Genomic DNA, 21,414 nt, shown 5'->3' on the forward strand with positions numbered 1-21,414 from the left:
TTGATGAGTTACACACGAGTGGGCATAAATTCAAAAGCACATTTCTCCTTATCCAAATTTGATGATCTTTAGGTTGATTTTCGTCCTCTCAAAAAGAGGAATTTAATGCAATAATCATCTCCATTAAATGAGATTACCAAAGTGGAATTTGGCCCTAGTTGCCAATTTTAACAATAATTTATGAGGATGATGTCATGTTGAAGAGTCTCTTTTCCCACACAGGTGGAGGAAAGGGGGCAATTTGTTATGTATATCATTATGAGAGCTATCTTATAGGTCTGCTTGTGACCTATTGAACTTGTGAACACTTAATGCCAATTATTAGGGCTTTTACTTGTCTTGGTTACCCTCCTATAAGTAGAGGGGAGTTGAATTGCTTGGATCATTGTGGCAGACACTAAAATATTTCTCTTGCAAAGAGTGCGCAGTAGCTTTTCTTCTTTCTCTTGGACGCAATGGCTCATTAGGGTAGCGAATTGTCTTGGAGAAGATTTTATTGCATGGAGAGACTTTCTTGGATTGATGAAGTGATGCTTGGATGAATGGTGTAAGTTTATTGCTATTTTTCTTCCATTTTGCTATAATTGTTGGAATTAGGGTTTTCTTGAGCCATATTAATAAATGCTATATCTTTTATGAACTCTTGTTTCTTCATATTCAAAATTTTGTCATCAAGTATCCATCAAGGAAACTAGATTGCATTCCTTGACCTTAAATCTCCTTAAAGTGAAAGTCACTAGGGTTTGGTAGAGAGCTAGTTTCTCTCTTCCCCTCTCTATCCAAGGTCCTCTTCCTTTGACCTTGTCCTCTTGATTCCATATGCCCAATTGATTGAAGGCACTAGTCTTTGTGTGTTGATCAATCTAAATTTCCTATCTTTTACTTATCTTATGGTAAACTAGGGTTAGGGTTTGAAAACATTTTATTGCACAATTTAACCTATATGTGTTATTGTCCTAAAAGTGGGCCTTGCATCTATTAATTTTAAAGGGCAAAAGTTATTGTTTCATGCATCCTTCAGCCATAATTTTAGGGTTGACGTCTAGGGTTTTCTTAGCTGTTTTATGCATTTTCAGCCATTAGAAACATTGTGTTAACCTTTCTGTTGTTTACACTTTCAATGGCCTTGAACCTTTTGTTGATAACATCATTGATAAGCTATTTCTCAATTGCTGTTGTAAGTTTTGCATGCTGTAAAAGGTGCCTTTCCCTAAAACCCTAATTTATAACAGCAATCTTCAAATTGATAGTGGCTAGTGGGAAAACTAACTCGATATTTTAGAGGACTTATCTTGGATTCCTAGGCTTAGGTAGTGGTTTCTTTCGAGTTTCAACCCATCATCTCATTCTCACCCCGTGTGTTTCTTTATTGAAAACCTTTCTTGGGTGTATAGGTTAACAAGCTTTTAGAGAACATTGGCTTAGAGACTCTGAGTCATCTAACCTCTCAGTCTTGCTGGGGAAGCTTCCCTTGTGGGAATAATATCTGACCACAAACAACAGGGGAGAAGCCACTATGGTGACAATCATAGCTCGTCTCATTGTTGCCCAAGACCTAGAGTGCCTAGTGAAGCTTTGCACTAGGCTACTCAATTTTGCAGTAATACACACCATGTTAGACTAGTAATAAACCATAGAAACAATCCCCCAATGGTAATGAGCTCTAAGTTGCAACAATCATAGAGAAATAAGTGTGCAGACAACTCTAGGGGAGTCTGATTTTGCAAACCATGATGTCCGTCAATAATCCATGAAGCTCCATCAAATAGCCCTGCATCTGTTTGTCCAGTGTGAAGATAATTCCAACTGACAGTCATTGGTTTTTATTCATTTGATAATAAAATGGGGCAAAAACCCCAACAGCCAATGTGCAGCCTACGTCGCCAAGATCTTTAATTGGATCAAATACCTCGTGTTGTATGAGGGGATAACACAGATTGTTGGGCGCTCGAGTGAAGTCATGATTCCCTCTAGTGCTAATATTTTGTCCAATTGATAGATACAACTTACTCCTCTGCACTTGGATGCCTTGTGGGTTCTCTTCAAATAAATTCGACTTGCTGCATTGGTGGATGGTAGACACATAATATTGAATTATTTTGTTGAATATTTCACTTTCCCAAATAATTGACAATTGCTATGTGAATGCTTTGTGAAAGAGAACAACAATACGCTGCCGACACGATGTTTGACAAGCTTTACATGATGAATTGCCTTAGAACAGGGGGTTCCCATCATTGTGTGTTATTACTTTCCTCAACATTGTGTAGTGACCCTAGCCTAGATTTAGCACATAAAGAGGTAGCATTGGATGGCCAAACACATGGCAACAACAATCTAGTAGTTTGGTTGTTTAATACTTCGTATAACGTCCTTTGCAAATAATTACTTCGTATAACGTCATTTGTAAATAATTACATCCTACTTTGCTTTTAGCTAAGAAACAAGTTGGAGGAAAGTGATGTGCTCATGAGATTGCTTCAATTAGATTGCTAGTGATTAACTGAATGGGAATACAAATGCTGGTTGAGTGCTACACACATGAACATCTTACTATTTGGTTGACATTGTAAGGAAGACAAATCAATCGAATTATAATTGGGCAAAGGATCCATGTTGGTGAAATGGACAGGCCTACCTTTTACTGATCATGGTTAGCTAACTACCCATAGGTTTGCAACAGAACTAAAACCCATGCAAAATACATCATACGATATGAAACTGAACTATTAGAGGAGAAGTTGGTAGCTGTATTTAGAATAGGAGTATAAACTTGTTCAAGAAGGCTAAGATTGTGGAAAGTGAACTCCATAGTGAAAATTGTAAGAAATATTTAAAAATTTGGAGTACTTTACAAAATAGTAAGATGATTTCCCGATATTAGTTTTTATAACTCTATGTTATTGCACAAAGAGTAACCTCTTAATTAATATGCAGTTGTTAAAGATCATAAAAATGAACATTGTGATGAGAATGAGGAAAATTATCTCTCAAAGGAGGGGATCATTAATAGTCTTTTTTGTGCTTGCGAGTGGTTCATTGTTATTCATCGAAGCTGAGATTGCTACATTGATTACAGAGTATTATGTTTCCCATTGCGATAACACAACTTTTACACTGTAAATGCTTCGTTATTTTGATGCTTTTGAAGAGTTAGTTCCAATCAATTTGCGTGTTTTGATATGAGATTGTTGCTCTTGCACCAGAGGTTAGGTAATAGATCCTCTTTATCTGAGAATATACATTTCCCATGTGTTTGCCATGTAAGAATATCCATCCACATTTGTGTCACTAGGTTAAAGGAATGTCATTTTTAATGAGAGTTGGCTGACCTGAACTTTATGTATTCTACAGTCTCTCTCTCTTAGTCAGAGGTCTGCGGCTGTGGACATAGGATCTCTGTGTTTGATTATAAAGGAGCAGGAAGCAAAGATCAAGACACTCGAGCAAGATGTTGGCAAGCTTCAACAAAACATGAAAACTTCTGATGTTTCTGCTGAAGTTTTGCAATTAAGTCGAGAAATGCGGAGTTTACAAAAGAAAATGGATAGTCAGAGCCTTAAATAGAGGGACTGAAAATTGCAAGGAATATAAACTGGATAATTTATTCTCCACTTGGATTTGAGCAGGAAAAGGCCATTAAAGGTGAATGGAATAAAAATGCTTTTAAGGCAAACTGCCTGACAGATAAAGAATCCTATATAATGGGCTTATATGATTTTGGAATCAATTCACTTGGTCTTTGAGATCAAAATGTCTTATTGCTGATTTAGAACTAACAAAATGAGAAGGGGATGCCCGGAAAAGGTACAGTTGCAAGCCATGTTGGATACTCTTTCTTGCATCCACCTATATAAAACTTTTTTTGTTCTTTGTTTAGAGTTGTATTCTTAGCTTATTTTGAATTTAAATAAATTCATATTCTTTGGACCATTGACAAAAACAAGGGTGCAGCAGCATCCAAAAAGTTTCCTTTGTAGTTGGGGAAAAAGTTCCTCACTTTTCTTTAGTCGGAGCGGTGCAAATTATTTCAATTTTTGCATTTCAAGTGGGTATTTTCTGAGTGGGCATAATCAGAAACAGGGTAGATTGTGTGCAAGTTTTTGGCTACATTATTAACGGCTTTACATTATACTTTTACTGTCGATGCTACATCCAAATTTCACCATTTCTTATGGATTTCTAACCTACTCTTTTTTCTTTAGCGCTGCTGCTAGTGATAACGATTCTGTTTACATTCTACCATTGCAGCTTTTATTCCTTATCGATCTCTTGTATCTCTCAGTAATCATAACTAGTTAATGCAGTTATGGAAGTGAACGTGTGGAGAATCAGGGGGACTTTTAATATTTAATAAGAAAAAAAGAAAAGAGGAAGGAAGAAAAAAAAGATTTGGCCCCTTACAAATTGCATCTCCACCAAAATCTCATAAAAATAAGATAATTTTGATTAACTTTAAAACCTTCAATTAAAGGCTCATTATACCTCTTTCGAAACGTTAAGCAGGGATTTCTGAGATTCTCAATCCAAGCTCTATGCCTTGTATGTATATAATTTATAGTTCTTATGTTTGGATTTTGGTTGTGCTCATGCTCAAGTTAGGTTTAGTTCTCTTCAAGAAGAAATCAAGTAGTGCGTGCGGCATTTTTACCCTTGAGATATCATAAAGGTTTGTGTTCTTAGTCTTGCTCTTTGCTTGTAATATTTGTTATTGGAAATTCTTGCTTTTGTGTGATGTGTTTGTTTAACAAACTTCCAACGCCATCGTTTCTTCCACAAATTCTGTGAAATTCTGAAGGTAAAAATGCGACACAGATCTGTGAAATTCTGAAGGTAAAAATGCGACACAGATCTGTGAAATTCTGAAGGTAAAAATGCTACACTATTATGTAATTGTAGTTCGAAGTTTCTTGGTATAAGTGAACATTCCCGAGGAAGGATTGTGACGTTTTGGAAGTGGAAGTGAAATGATGCAGGATGCGTGCCTTGCTGTTAGAGGCCATAAGCTGTTAGTTTTAGAGTATAATCACCTGGTGTTTACCATGTCATGTCTTAAAGGACTTTTATGAGTAGCACCTTTGTTCAGTCTTATGCTTCAAGGATAGCAAGTCTTGTGGAAAGCACAGATGTTCCAGGAGACTCTGCTTATTTGGTGGTTGGAAATGTCTGGTTCCATGATTTTCTTAGACCATATGTTATTATAGGTTAGAGATATACAAGATTTATTAGGTAGGATGGATTACTGAGAGGGTATTTTCATGTTGGATTTTTGTTTTTGTTTTCTGTTATTAGATAAAAAGGCTGGAGATACAAAAGATGTGAATTACTAATAGGGTATTAATATGTTGATAGATATGTTTATTTCTGAATATGATTCTTAAATTTTTAATTTAATTATTAGATAGATAAATGATAGAGATTAAACTTTTATAGAATATTCTAGAATATCTTAGTACTATACACAAATCAAAAGTTAAGATTAATCTTTAAAGTAGTTACGTATTTTTTTTTTACTTTTTAATTAAATTGATTAATTAGAAAAAATGCTGTATAAAGTGACTTATGGTTTTTTTTAGCATATGGTATGGATACGTTATGGTATTGTAACAAGCCCTATTTACATTTTAAGAATCTCCATGGTAAAGTGGGGGTAAATCTCCATGATTAAGAATCTTGTTCATATATATATATATATTTATTTTTATTTTCAAGTTTGACTGGTGAGACATGTCAGGGGGGTTGAATTTATGATCACTTGAATACACAAGGGTTTGCCAACATGTTTTTTTCCAATTGTGCTCCCACCCATGGATGTATATATGTTTATTTATTATTATTATTTCGAACTAGGTTGATCCTAGGTTGGGCCCAACCCCATTGTTGGATGGAAGAACGATTTACCTACTAGTGGGATGGTGATATCGCTAGGATTGTGGACACCTTTTGGTATAGTTTAATTCCCTCAAATGTGGCTTCCATCCTCAACCCCTCCTCGTGAGATTTGAACCTCTAACCTAGTGGGGATTAAATCCCACACAAACCAATTGGTCTACACCTCATAGGTATATATATGTTTCTTATGTATTAATGCTTTTAATGATTAATAATCTATAATAAATTTATAATTTAGTTTTTTTTTTGTTTAATAATATATTTTAGCAAGATAAGATGTACCATAAAGGACATATATGTGTTGTTTTTTTTTCTTGCTCTAATAGGAAGCGTTGTAGGGCCATTTAGTCCCTGATACTCAAGTTGCTCAAGTTAGAAATTATGCTTTGAGAAAAATTGCATAAAAATTTACAACTTACATTGGTCAATGTTAAACTAATAGTGGTCAATTGGAAAATCTAATATGTGAAGTGGATAATTAATTGTTTGCTTTGGCACAAGAACTTGCATACATTTTGGTGGGTTGTAATCACTAATAATTCCACACCTATGAAACTAGAGTCCTTGAAATATGTCGACGTGTCGTGAATCCGGCGAATCGGACACGATTCATGCCAATTCGTGTCCATAAATCAGGACACGACGTGTCCGATTGGAACACAATTGAATCCAGATCGTGTCCCAATCGAACACGACGTGTCTTGATTTCAGGACATGAATCCAGAAAAAGTGACCCACGTGGCATAAAAAAGGCGAGTTGTTGTTCTTTTTATTCATTTTCTCTTCTCTCTTTTGCTGTGGGTTTACTATGAGGGGTTTGGAGCAAGGAGCAAAGGGTGTGGGAGCGTTTTCAAGGAGATTCAAGCAACATGTAAGTGCATTTCCTCTCTATTTTTTTTTGCATTTGTATTACAACAGTTTGCATATGCATTTCTTTTACAAATTTGGGCATTTTTGGTTTATTTTTTTACAGTATCATGGTTCAATCAAGGGCAGTAGGGAAGGGGCAAAGGAAGGGGAAAAATGTCCCCATTGGAGATGCTTCTCCTCCCGCAATTTCATCAGTCTGTTGTAAGTATTCCCTCTACTGCAAGTAATGTTGAGGGAATACTTCCTCCTCAATGTAACATTGAGAAATATCCCTTGCGGAAATATGTCACAAGAGAGCAAGGGCCAAGCAACAAGGTGAAGGGAGGAGTAATGTGAATTGGAGATGCGATCTTTGCCACAATACTTTCACGAGCACATATTTCCTTGTGGAAGGCCATTTGTTGGCTTTACCAGGTTGTGGAGTTGGAGCTTGTACAAAAGTAACTTTACAAAAGAGGAAAGAAATGGAAAGAGAGTTCAATGTCGGTATGGAAAATGTGACTACAAAAAAAAAAAAAAAACCATGAATGATTACCCCCTTTCATTTTTGAGGAAAGGAAACAACAAATTCCCATTTGAGAGTTCTAATGGGGGACAAGCAGGAAAATTAAAGACAATTTCACTTGATCCAATGGACAAGATTTTTCGAAAGGAAAACAGGGAAGAGTTTAATTTCACCGTTGCCTTTTTTTTTTTTCTATCAAAACTTCATATCCTTTAATGTTGCACACTCACCTCTATTTATTGAAATGTGCCGAGCCGTAACTCAAAGGGCTCCATCAGGGTATGTGCCTCCTGGTTCAGAGAAGTTTAGAACCACATTGTTGACGAAGGCAAAAAAATAGGTGCAAAAAACGCTTGAGCCTACTAAAGCATCATGGCCAACATCTGGGGTTAGCATTGTTTCTGATGGATGGACAAATTCAGCACGACACCCACTCATCAACTTCATGGTGTCTTTTTTGAATGGTCCACTTTTTTTGAAAGCAGTGGATACACTTGGAGAATACAAGGATGCACATTATATGGGTGAGTTGTTTATTAAAGTTATTGAAGATGTAGGTGTTGATTCTTGTGTGCAAATCATTACAGATAATGCACTTGTTTGCAAGGCTACTGACATGATTGTGGAAGCTAAATATCCACAAGTGTTTTAGACACATTGCAGTCCATTCATTGAACTTAACACTGAAATCCATTGCTTCTGATGTGCTTTGGATTGGTAACATTATTGAGGATGCACGTCATATCCGTAACTTTGTACAAAATCATACAATGGCCCTCACTATCTACAAGGAATACAACAATCTATCATTGTTGAAGATTGCGGATACACGGTTGAGGGAGGTTAAGGCCGCTCTTGGGGCCATGGTTATTTCAGAGTTTTGGTCTTTTTGGAGAAAGACAAATCAAGTAGCCTCTAAAAGAGCGACAAACACAGTGCTAGATGATGCTTGGTGGGAGAGGGTAGATCTAGTTATTCAAATCATGGACCCTATCATTTCTTTGCTTCGATTTGCAGATACAGACTAATCCATCCTAGGAGAGGTTTATGAGGGATGGGATTCCATGATTGAGTCTGTGAGGAACATTATTTTATAGAGTGAGTGCCCCGAGTACGAGACATCACCAAAGACCTTCTTCACCACTATACATGATATTCTTTTCAGTAGATGGGATAAGAATTGCACACCTTTACATTGTTAAGTAAGTATATTCTTGTCAGTGGTTAGGACAAGAAAGCACCTTTACATTGTGCAATATACTTACCAAGAGTATAAAATAGTTGCAAGAAACAAAAATATGAACCTGGTACTTAGAAATTTAATATGGTATTAGAGCACTAGAAACTCTGAGAGAGAAGGGAGATCAATAGCACACACGTTTACAACAATATTTATTTTCAAGCTAAAGGGTTTCGCAGTCAAGGGTTTGATCTAGGAGAATGACTTTTATTAAGTTGAGGTTTAAGGATTGGTTGGAAGGGGCATCTAATTTGAGTCCATGGAAGGAGAGAATTTCACTGATTCTTATGGAAAACAACCTATGAGAATTTGCTGATACTGATATACAACCTCCTTCAGATGCTACAACATATGTCACTCACAATTTGAAGGATGTGAAAGCTAGACACATAATTTTGGATGTTGTGAAGGACAAAGCTGTACCAGAGTGATATCTAAAACTAGTATATGGTGTTGAGAGAGAAGTTGAGAAACTCCAAGATGAGTAGATCAAACATAGTGGCATCATGACTAGGATTCAATGAGTTCAAGATGAGCTTGCAAATGTTGGGGAAGCTCTGCTTGTTAAGATAATATTGAGCGGTTTTTCCAAATGATGGGCTACCTTTGTGACAAGGATCCTTGCATGTGACAAGCTTCTTGATTGGAAACAAGCTATAAGATGACATCATTCAAAAGGAGATTTCAGAGGAGTCATTGTATGGTCAACAACATAATGGTGGGGATGAGGGGAACCTTGCTTTTGTTAGGCAAGTCAAAGGCCAAACAAAACCCAAGCGTAGGAACATCTTTACATATTGATAAGAAAAGTGACATGAGCAAATTCAACTAGTTTGCATTTCAAATATATGAACATTATGCAGGTCAATGTCTGAACAAGAAGAAGGGTGAAGGGAAGGTACCTATGAATGCATTTGCATAGATGGATGAGTTAGCCAATAAGTTTGAAAAGGAGTTTTCATTGTTGTCATATATTTTTTGGCACCATTACATGAAGAGTTTGGTTCGTGAGAAATGGAGTATCTCATCATATGACATGATCTCGTGATCTCTTCACCAATATGGCTAAGGAGCACATAGACCTACATGTGGAGCTTGGTGACAACACCAATATGCAATAGAGGGTGTGGGAATCACACAATTCCAATTGGATTCAGGGAGTCCTATGGAGGTGAATGAAGTGTTGTATGTACTAGGTCCTTGAGAAGAACTTACTCAGTCTCGATTATGGAGGACAAGGGTGTTAAGGTCAACTTTATGTTGAAGTTCTTGGTAGCTTCAAAAGCTCTTCTAAATAAGCTTGGTGTCCTAGCATGTAGGATATGGATGATTGCCTCTTTCAGTGCTTGCTTGGTGGAGTAAGTGATTTGTGACTTCTTTCCTAAGTCTAGCTTAGGAAAAGTACAATAATTAAAGTTAATGAACTATTGTGGACTATTAAGCCAAAATACTGAGGATAACAAATAAAATTATTTAATTGACTTAGATATGATTTCAACTCTTGATCTAAAGTGAGGCGAGATCTAATTTCGAGCGTCAATCATTTTGGAGATCAGGGTTAGGGATTTTGATTAATGATGTTATAAAATAAACCTAAGGGAGAGGTGAAGGCACACAACTAAAGCATTTTTCTCTAGAGCGAGTGACTAAACTTGACTAAAGAGAAGGGAAAAAAAGTGTAGTGAAATTTTGGGAGTATTTCTAGGAGGCCGAGTAGTTGAAGCATAAAGGAGGCTGATTTATCCAGTGCGATGATTTTTCTTCAGTGTGCAGGGGTTGTACATGGAGGAAAGGAGAGGGTTGATTTACTGGTGGTGGAGCCCGAGTTTCTCTAGGGTCAAATTCTTCAAGAGGTCGATTTTCTAGTTAGCCAAATATCGTGGGTCGAGTTACAAGTTCTAACAGTGTGTATTTTTCTCTATGGGTCTAGGCCCAGATTTTCCTGAGAATTTTAATGAAGGAAAATGGTTATGGGTGTATATTTATTGTTTTGATGTGATTGATCGCTCTCATTTTTATTTTTTTCCATTGCAAATATTTTATTTCAGAAGATAAATACTAGTGATTTTATTTCCATGACAATTTGGAATTTTATTTAATAACCTTTTGGAAATAAAAATTGTTGAGGTATAAATAAATCTAAAATGGTATTATAGTCGCAAGTTATTCCTTCTTATTATAGTAGAAATTTTCATTTTGCAGTTAGAGTTTTGTGGCCAAGGTTGATTTGTGAAATGCCATCAATGAGCTTGAGATATGAAGAGAGGTTGGATGGTTTGCTAATTTTAGTCCATGGAAGGAGCATATCACTATTGTTCTGAAAATGAATGGTTTGTGGATTTTGTAAACAAAAAGATCTAGGTTCATTTTGACCTTGCCCAAGAAGCCGAGCACAATTTGAAGGATGTGAAAGTTATGGGTATTATCTTGGATGGCGTGAGAGATCATACAATTCCTCACATAAAAGGAAATGACACAACACTTTCGATGTTGGTAGCCTTAACTAGTCTTTATTAAAGTAAAAATTGGAATAGGATAATGGTACTATGGGAGAAGTTGAACAACATCCAAATGAAAAGATCACATGCCGTAACCTCATATCTTACTAGGATCCAACACACTTTTGATGAGATGTCAGCTGCGAAGAAGCTGAGTGATTTAGAGATAGTGAAGGTAACTCTAAAGGGATGTGCTAAGCAATGGACCACCTTTATGGAGGGGATCCTTGCTAGACAACTACTGCTTGATTTGAGCTGATTGTGGGTTGAATTCATCCAAAAGAAATTTGAGAGAGTTCAATAACTAGTGGACAACGTGGAAGTGGTGGTGGGGAACTTGATTTTGTTGTGCAAGTGAAGAAGGGAAAGGGGAGGGCTAAGTAGAACCAGGGTAGAGGAGGATCTTCACAAAGTAAAAAGGAGGAGGACATGACCATAGTAAAATGCTTTGCATGTCGTAAGTTCGGTCACTTTGTTGGACAATGTCCAAACCAGAAGAAGGGCAAGGGAAAGAAATTGGTGGCAACCACAACAAAGATGCATGAGTTGGTTGAGAAGTTTGAGAAGAACTTTGCCACTAGTACAAATGGGGCCAAAATTTGACGGCTATTAGTCGGATATGCGACTTATTGGTGTCGGCTATCCGAAACATTGGTGCTCATCAAATCGTTGTTGGCATTCTATCGAATAGTCGATAGTTTAGTTAACATCAAATATTCGACGGTACATATGTCGATTATCCAACACAAAAAAGCCTGAAATTGTCATTAAAAACCGACGTTTTGAAGTCAGTTTTGCGACGCTATAAATCGTCGGATATCCGATGCACCAAATGTCAAATATCCGACAGGTCTCACAATAGTTGGTCGTCGGATATTCAACAAATAATTAATTTTGTCTAATGGGAAAAACCGACGCTTAGGCGTCGGTTAATCGATGATATACATAAATTGTGCGACATGAGTGTTATCGCTCTGATGCTTCCTTCTATCAGTGTTGAGCACCCGTTTGACGTATAAGTGTTGGATAACTGATGTTAAGTTGAATTAGTTCGACGAGAGTTTTGAATATCAAAGACATTGTTTTGTCGGTTTGGGGCACACATGTCGACAGTGACGTGTCAGATATTCGACGGATGAGAGTTCTCTCCAATAGGAGTGTCAAACTACCAATGCTTCTGTCTTTCGGTTGTGGTGTCGATTATCCGACGAGTACGCTGACCGAGAGGGGTCAAATATTCAACAAATAGCCAGTGCTGTCAAATATTCGACAAAAGTTTGCGTATTAAAAAAATATAATTTTCACCAACAGTTGTCAATATATGACAACAATTCACACCTCAGGTAATGAGAAACCCCACATACACTTGTTTTTGGTGTGTTATAACTTGTGTTGTTGCCACTAGTTATAATCCTAGTTTTACTAGCTAGCATTCTTATTCTGAAATTGAGATTATTTCAAAATTGTCTCCTAGCCCACAATAGTTCCTTCAATCTTAAAGCCAAATTTTTTCAAGGGAATGAATCACTCTTGCTCAAGTTCAATGGGGATAACATTCTAAATTATATTGAAGTTGTATTTTCTCTTGAAGCAAAGGATCAAAGTCATTATGAAAATGCAAGCTTGCCACTAATATCATGTAGAGGTACTTCATCATGGTAAAACCATCCTTTGGCCTTTTTCTTTTTCTCTTCCTTGATTTTTGCAACTCAATTTCATTGGATCTAATAGAAGCGTTGGTATACTGGGCTAGGCACTTCTACCATGCCTAGGTTGGGGTGGTCTTATTGGTGCATACCACGGTGGGGTCTTCGACTGGGGTGAAGTCGTAACAAGGTAGCCATAGGGGAACCTGCGGCTAGATCGAATCCCTCTCCTCTCCTCTCCCTCTAGTAGGCTCTTAGTAAATAAAATATTGTACCTTTTCCTTAAAGTGAGCTCAGAACGATGATGTTACTAATACCCAACTCACTCACACCACACCCAATCTCATTGATGAATATCTAATATAAAAGTTATATGGTAAAGTTATGTTGAAAAGTCTCCTCTAGATCTCTCTTTTAAAGAACATTTTTAGCACTTAGGTGGCAGCCCTTGGAATTTGAGGAATCTACATAGGAAGTTACAAGCGAGCTTGTACTATGACATGTAATGAAAATTAATGTAATTTGTAGTAAACTAGCTTAGGGGTCAATTGTGGACCCAAGTAGCATAATTTGCTACAAAAGTTAGCTATTTATACCTGATGGCATGAATAAGATGCAACTGAGTGAGAGTTTGGATCTATTTATCTGTATCAAACTAGTGGAATGATTATTATCGACTTTCTGGTAGTCAGAAATATCTTTGTGTTGTGTGATTGTTTCTTGTCTCTTGGTTTAAGTGCACCAGTGAGCACATAATAGCTAATGTATTGGGTTATCTAATGTGTTGTTTTTCTTTAGCTCACATATGTGAAATTAAAAGTGGCCACACTATTCATTGGCATTTACCCTCCAAAAAGGATACAAAGTGCTAAAACACATAACTTCTAACAAATTTATGCTTTTGGCATCATAGTTTTTTAAGTCGTAACATTTTCATTAAAATATACCAGTAGGCTAATGGAATTTCCATTTTAGCACACACAAAAACCATTAGGTTCAATCTTTCAGTAGATGTGCCTAAATTAAATTTTGACTATGATAACGTGTAGATATTTTGAGATACCCCAAAATTAAGTATAAGACAATATGCTATAAACTTCAAATGCTAAAGTTATGATCATTCCAAGTTACAGGTAAAGAACCTTGGTGATTTCTAAAAGTTCTATGTTTAGAATCAGTTTCCCCTAAGGCATTGACATGATATGCAAATCACTATCCCTTCATATTTAAACATTATTAATAATACACAAAATTATCCAACAACCCTCTCTACAAGTATAGATCTCACCCATAAACTAGGTTTCCTATAACAAAATCATGGGTAGTTTCCTTATGAGGAAAAAATTCATCAATGTATGACAAAATCGATAAGGTTACCTCATAAATGCAACATTCTCCTTTTATGCTTAAATATGTAAGTCACCATTCTCTAATGTCTTAAATTTAAGACATACAAGAGGTTGCAAAGCTGCAATGGAAGACAATTTCCTTCTATTGGAGAAATTCAACCATAAATGACCCAAAACAATGAAATATTGCCTCTAGACAATAATGTCTCACTTCTCCTCAAGATTATCCTACTCTTTGATACAAGATCACTTCAATTCAACCCAAATATTAGAAAATGATGCAAAGATATATGGAAATGATCAATGATAATGAGGCAATGAACAAATCGGGAGAGTCTCAATTATTTATACCATTTTTGTGTTAGAATCATGTGACCTTCTCTATGCTGACTTACTACTTATTCATTATTTCATCTAGTTGGTCTAGTATGGGGCATGCTAATATGGCTAGCATGCCCCCTAATTTAGGTTGACTACCTTATTTCATGTCTGAATGGCATTGCCATCTAAAAGAGAGGTGCTTAAATTTTTGCCTAACTTTCTTCTGCTCATCATTTAATTTTATATATTATCCTAGATGCCTAAGTACAACAATAAGAACCTATACATCAAATTAATTGCCCTTCAATTTTTCTCTTTGACATCAAAACTATTTAGTTATCTTGACACGGTCAAGGGCCGGTTTACTGCAAGTGGTTTATAGTAGCACACAATACTAGCACATGGTCATATATTTAAGTGGTTTCTTGTCTCCATTTTAATGTGTGTGGCTTATTGTCTCCATTGTAAAGTGAATTGAATGGCCATATTGGCCAAGGATAATAGATATATCTATTGGAAGTCAATTTTCTTGATTAAAGGGTTTCCAACGTAAATCTTGGCTTTTATGTGTGCTTGTTATTTCTGCTATTTTCTCTTGTGAATTTAACAGGGTATCAAAGCCCAAGTAGACCTAGACTCTCTCACGAGAATGGTCTGAGAATGGGAACCATGGAGAAAGTGTATGGAATTCATTAGGTTAAAATTTAATGCAAAAAACATGGCAGTTTCCTATTAGTCTAGAATAATGAATGAAAGAGGAAACAAATTTGTAGTTGCTGTTGTTGTGGGGTCCATCCTACAGACTGAAAATGAGAAAGTATTTGCTGGAGAACTTCCCACACAATGGTGATGAAATTCCAGTGGTTGAAGCAAGCATTAGCAAAAGCACACCGAGGCTAGGTGGAATGACGTGAAAATATTACATGTGAAGACCTTGATTCAATGATTCATTTATTAAGGTTGAGACTTGACTTTAGGTGATACAAGGGGGCTATTATAACAATCCTAGATTATCAGATAAACTTAATGGTGGGATTCTTAGGTTAACCTTACTTCAATCAAGGGTCAATTTACTACAAGTGGTTTATGGTGGCACATGATATTCATGTGAAGGAGGCCTATTTAATTGGAATATTGCCTCCATTGTAAAGATCCTCAGGTCACTGGTGTACATTAGATTGGCCAAAGGTAATGAATATATCTTTGTGTGGCTTTCCCTATTATGGGTTTCCACTTTAGATCAAGTCTTTGATATATGGCCCATGGGTGCATGCTTGTGTTTATCTCTCTCTCGCAGATGTAAAATTGAATAAAAACTAGAGATGCAACAATAGCCATCATCCTAATGAGTGTATTGAACCTAATGTTGAGATTTATATATATGTTCCTATAGCAGAGTGGATAGGCTTGTGCCACAGTACAAGGCAACATTTTACTATGCCATGCATGTAAGTTTTCCAAAACAAAGAAAACATATCATAATTAGAAAATAGATACAAACAAGTAGAATAGAATAACTATATACTTTTTGTGTGTTGAAAAAAAAATAATCTTTACCAACAGTTGTCAATATATGACAACAGTTCACACCTCAAGCTCATTTTGTATAAGTTGAATAACTTCAAGAACCAAAGACATTAACCCAATAATTGACTTTGAACATTATTTTTTATGTGATGTATATTGTCCTAGTGAAAACAATGACATGACATGCTAGTTTGAATCATAGGACTTGGCATATTAATAAAAAAAATTACATGACCTTGACTCTTATTGATGATCCAATTTATTGACCATAATTCTAATCTCAACAAACCTATTATATCCTACAACTTGTTAATACCTCAGTTCTATCTTATACCTATGCTCATTATTGTAATATAACAAGGTTACAAACAACACCTTTGTTGACATAGTGAGCATGCTATGATAATATGTTTGAATTTGACACTTTATGAAATGATACATTAATATTGACTTGACAGTTTGACTTATTGTACAATGACCTTGATATATTAAACTTGACATAGAAACAATGACTTGAAGACAATTGCTAACTTAACATAGTGACCTTATGAGTTGTAAAAGTAGTTTCTAAGTATAGATATGCACACATGACAATGTCTTGGACAATGGTACATTGACATGGTCTTGTGTTAATGTGACAACCATAGTGCATGAAGCAACAACACCTTTGGACTATGTTGTAATATAGAATATTGAGCTATGCAAATATGAATTGATAGACCTAACATTGATGCCTTACCATGACAAGTACTATGATGAGTTTCTTGCTTTGAATTAACTCGTTTGACTGTGACATTGACAATGATAACATTGACAAGTAATGTAATGGGACAACAAGTGAAATAGTCCCACTTTGTAAAATATGTGAGTTGAATACCTCCACCTTGGGAATAATGGGAGCAAGGGGATGGGAATAAGATGTGCATTAGTGGTGTGTAATCCTTACTCCCAACCACTAATCCTTCCAAATTCTACTTAAACTAGTACAAATGTAAGTGGACTTGTTGATATTAATTCACTTAAAAATTACCCACTTTTGGAGTGAAAATTAATATATTATTATTTAATTTGGTAATTAGGAAGAATATTTATTTGGAAATATCCAAAAGGTGACACATAGGGATGTTGAGTAATCCTTTGTTAAAAAATTACATTGAAAAAAAGGAAAGGATGCCACATAGGTGGTTAATAATGACTAATTTTAGGAAATTAGAAAATAATTTTTTTGTGAGGGGTTAGATTGCTAGACTTATATATTTTACATATAGATGAGACCTCCATGGGATTTTTTTTGGATGGGGAAATAACATTATATAGAAATACTATTGAAATTCTATTAAATCATAGTGAAGTTTGAGTCACTATGTTAGTTAGCTCTAGAAGGAGGTTGAGTAATTCAAAACTAAACTCCCTTGTCAAAGGATTAAAAGTACAATAGGCGAGAAAAATCATCTACTAAAACATATTCTATTATTGGTTTTATTCTAGTTCTTTGTTGATCCTGCATAACTTAGTGTTCTTAAGGGAAACATGTTTTCCCTGAGTGTGGTCGGCCATCCCATCAAGTTGTTCCCACAAGAGGCACTTGAACCCTACAAAAAGACTATATAAAGGAGAGGTATTGGACCTCATTTGAGTCACACAAGTGATTCAGTCTCTTCAAGAAGTCTAAGGCAAATTTAGAGTGATAAAGAAGGATAACAAGGAAAGAAAGAAGGTCTATTTGTTTGGCTTGTGCATCAATTATTTGTTTGGCAAGCTTGCACGTATGGGAAGAAAGCTATCTTTGTTCATATTTCAAGCTAGAGAAGAGCAACAAACCGAGTTATAGAGAGAAGCATTATTGTTTGGGTGGTTGGCCTATCACTTGGTGAGTTGTATTGATCAAAGGTCTTGGAAGTCTTCCTTGAATTTCTATAAGAAGAGAAGTTTTTGGGTTTTTCCCTTGTGGAGGGGTTTTGCTCTGGCATGGATCCTATTTCTAGTGTTCTTATTTGCATTGTGATCTTCTTTATTGACATTGTTTTGATGATGAACACAAAATAATGATGATGATGATCTAACATTATATCACAAGAATTGTCAATATAACAAGAGAAAACATTATAAAAGAAACTCTAATTCTGTTTGCCCTAGTTTTTCTTAACATCTATGGTCTTGGAAGATTTGCAATGTAGAAATAAAAAATTGCTTGAAATCAAATGCAACACAAAACTAAATCATGCACCTAGTAGCCAAGCGCTTAGTGGGATAAATTTGAGTAGTACTTCAATGAGTTGTTTTCTCGTATATGACTCCAACCCTAGTTAATATTTGAAATCCAGATATGAAAATGAAAGTACCTACAAAACAAAGGAAGGAGGAGAAGTTAGATGCGATAAATAATTAATAAAATAGAAGAAAAATCATACCAATGCCTTATACCTAATTAATAGAGTAAGATTTTCTCCTATTGCCCTACATGAAAAATGACAGTTTATGGTCTTTCACTCAAATACAAACACAATTGTCAAAGAAAGACAAATACTACATGATTTTTTTTCATGGAAAAGTTTGTTATTTCTTATAAACCTTTATGTAACTCCCACTCAGCCAAGACATACAACACAAATATCAAACAAATTTTTTTGTCTCACCTAAAACCTTACCATTTTGAGCTATTTTCTTCAGATAGTTGTTCCACTTCAACATCCGAATTGAAACTAGTTGTCCTACACACATTCATGAGAACAATGAGGCAAACTTAGATTAAATTTGACAAAATATTAAATTTATTTGCATGAATAAATAATAATTAAAAGGACTTGTGTGCATGGATACCTAAATGAGCTCCTCTTGGTTTCAAGAATAAATTGTTGGAGTAGTTTAATCTTGGAGCAAACCTCTCTCCACTCGACGAAGAAATAACAAAGTCAACATTGACTTACTTGTTGCTCTATTGGATTAAGGGTGTTTTTTTCCAAGATGATCCAAATCCTAATTTATTTTCTACTGAACAGGGCCAACCACATGAAGGTAGAAGCTCTTATGCCCTCCGCCGCCCCCGCTAACCCCCCACGCATCACTCTCAATTCCACAGTACCCAATCTATATATTATATAGGAAATAGTTGAAAGCAAGACATTAAGATACATAAAAAACAAATAGCAAACATTCATTCATAAATCCACAAAATATTTCATTTCAATAAATTTTATCATCAAAAATATGTTTACATAATATGAAACAAGGTCATGTACATAAAGAGACATATAACAATTATTCATTAACATATAACATTCATTCATTAATCATAGACACAAAATACTTCATCTCAAATTTTTTTATCATCAAAAATATGTTTTCATAATATGGTACGTGATGTTTCTAATGATATAACTAGCACAATCATTTCTTTTTTTCTTTCTTTATTTTTGATGGTCTGGTCGTGTACTCATGATGTTGTTGAAGCTTCCGTAAGAGGGGTGGACCATCAACTGTAACAAGAAAGAACTGTTAAATTGATTTTTTTGTTATTATTCCTTAATAAGAATAACATTAGAGTTTTCTTTACCTTGTGCACTAGTCGACACTGTTGGAATGGTTGCTATATTTTCTACTATATTTTTTGTAACTAATCTATATACTGATTTGAATTTTCTAATTTGTATTAATATAAAAAATTATAACATATATTAGTTTTCAATTCACAACAATTTGTGATTATGAAGACAATTTAAGTACATATGAGTGTAATGTCCATGATGGGATGTATGAATTGTCCTCCACACATTGCCCATCAATGATTATAACCTTGAATGTGCTAGCATTGGTTTGTCATCACCATCTCAAAATGACCCGGCATATGAAAATTTACCATGTTTGTCATCATCACTTCACATAGTCTCATAAATGAACCCTTTTACAAATTATATGCATGAATTTCTGGCAGAACATCCCTTCTAGATAGCCTATGATTGTTTGTGAGAATAGTTGAACAATTATTTTTTTTATAAGTAGGGGATCTTGTCAACAAAGATCCGTCAATTGTCCCTTATTCACTTGTTGTCATAAATCAATCACAGGATACGTAGAGGGGATGGTCTTCCATAAATTCATGCATATAATTTGTAGAAAGGGCCATCCATGAGATAATGTGAAGTGATGATGAAAAAAAAATGTAAATTTTCATCTGCTAGGACATTTGAGATAATGAGATAGACCGGTGCTAGTCCATTTAAGGTTACAATCATTGACATGTAATTTGGGGAAGACAATTCATATGTCCCATCATGGGCATTACACACATACGTACTCAAATTGTCATCATAATCACAAATTATTGTGATTAGGCATTGAAGCAGGAGTAGCTTGCACCTAAATTAGGAGTGTGGTAGTCTATGGTGAAGTGGGATAGTGATACAAAGTCGTAGATGGTTGAATTATCATGGGCACAAATTGTGTAAAGGCTTAGTTTAACATGAGAATATGATTATAGGCTCTTGGTGTTCGAACCAAACTAATTGAATTATACCACAAATTTATAAAAAAATATGGTATTCTACAACCTCCTTGTATTTGAGGTTAGTGAGCAAGGGTTATCAAACCTAGGTGGGATAGAATGTCCCTGGCGTATAACCTAACCCTACCTATCTCTCTATATGTATGGACCAAAGTGATGATCTACCGACCTATCTGTGCTAGCCAAGATGGATCAACTATGAATTTGTGATGATTGTATTGGGCTATAAATCTATGAACGACCCATCACATTGATTTGTAACCAAAGCCATGGAAGGATCTAAATCTCAAGAAAGTGTCAAAGATTAAATAAAAATCAAGTTAATATTTAAACTAACTCTCTGCCCTAGATTTCTCAATGTGGTAACAAATCCAGGTTTTGAAGTGAGGGCAGAAAAGAAGATCAACTTAGCATCATCTCATCTCAAGAAGAGCGAATTCCTTAATCCAAATTTGTGAAGGCAAGAAGAACAAAAATATGGGCATAATTACTAGCCCTAATTGCAGAGATAAGGTTGATAGTATACACAAAAAGGAGCAAGGGGTTTTGGAGGGATATAAGCACTTTTCTTGATGACCGAATAGCTAGAAGACCTTCTCTCCCTGGACCGAACCTATCAAACAAGAAAGCGAAGTTCTGGGATCATTCTACTAACCCTCTTCTCTATGACATAACCTCATACTTACTTAAGAAGAGTGAGAGATTAAGGAATCTGATCTTGATCAACCGAAAGGCTATTTGATGAGCTCAAGAATGCTAAGCATCTTGATAAACTAAGCAAAAATATGGGGTAACTTTACAAGATTTGAAGTCTTCAAAATTCATCTATCAAGCCTTCGTTCTGGACAAGTTTTGAGTGATCATAGTCTCAAGTTGAAAGGCATGTGCATGAGTCTCTTTTGGAAGCCCTAAAAGGTTTTCCATTGTCACCTTTTCAAAGGGATGCAAAATCACTATTGAAAGAGGATACACCTATGCATAAAATAGATCCAAGATCGATGGTATTGATGACCTTGTTCTAAGCTTAAGTCTTGTTGAAAGAATTCCAAAAACCATACTCTACAC

The 21,414-nt window shown here is 35.5% G+C and overlaps 1 protein-coding gene across 1 annotated transcript in view; it reads left to right on the plus strand.

Annotated features, from left to right (window-relative positions):
• The window catches only part of LOC149198468 (uncharacterized), a 49,839-nt gene extending 45,906 nt beyond the window's left edge, over nucleotides 1–3,933 (plus strand). Inside the window, exon 3 of the mRNA XM_089402068.1 lies at nucleotides 3,355–3,933. Within this exon, the coding sequence (XP_089258194.1) occupies nucleotides 3,355–3,567 (213 nt within the window). The 3' untranslated portion in view covers nucleotides 3,568–3,933. The remainder of the gene's footprint in view (nucleotides 1–3,354) is intronic.
• Nucleotides 3,934–21,414: the final 17,481 nt, after the last annotated feature.

This window comes from Pinus tabuliformis, chromosome 2_1 (assembly GCF_031772625.1).
Source record: "Pinus tabuliformis cultivar Carrire ecotype Pingquan chromosome 2_1, CPIR1, whole genome shotgun sequence".
NCBI classification, from domain to species: domain Eukaryota; kingdom Viridiplantae; phylum Streptophyta; class Pinopsida; order Pinales; family Pinaceae; genus Pinus; species Pinus tabuliformis.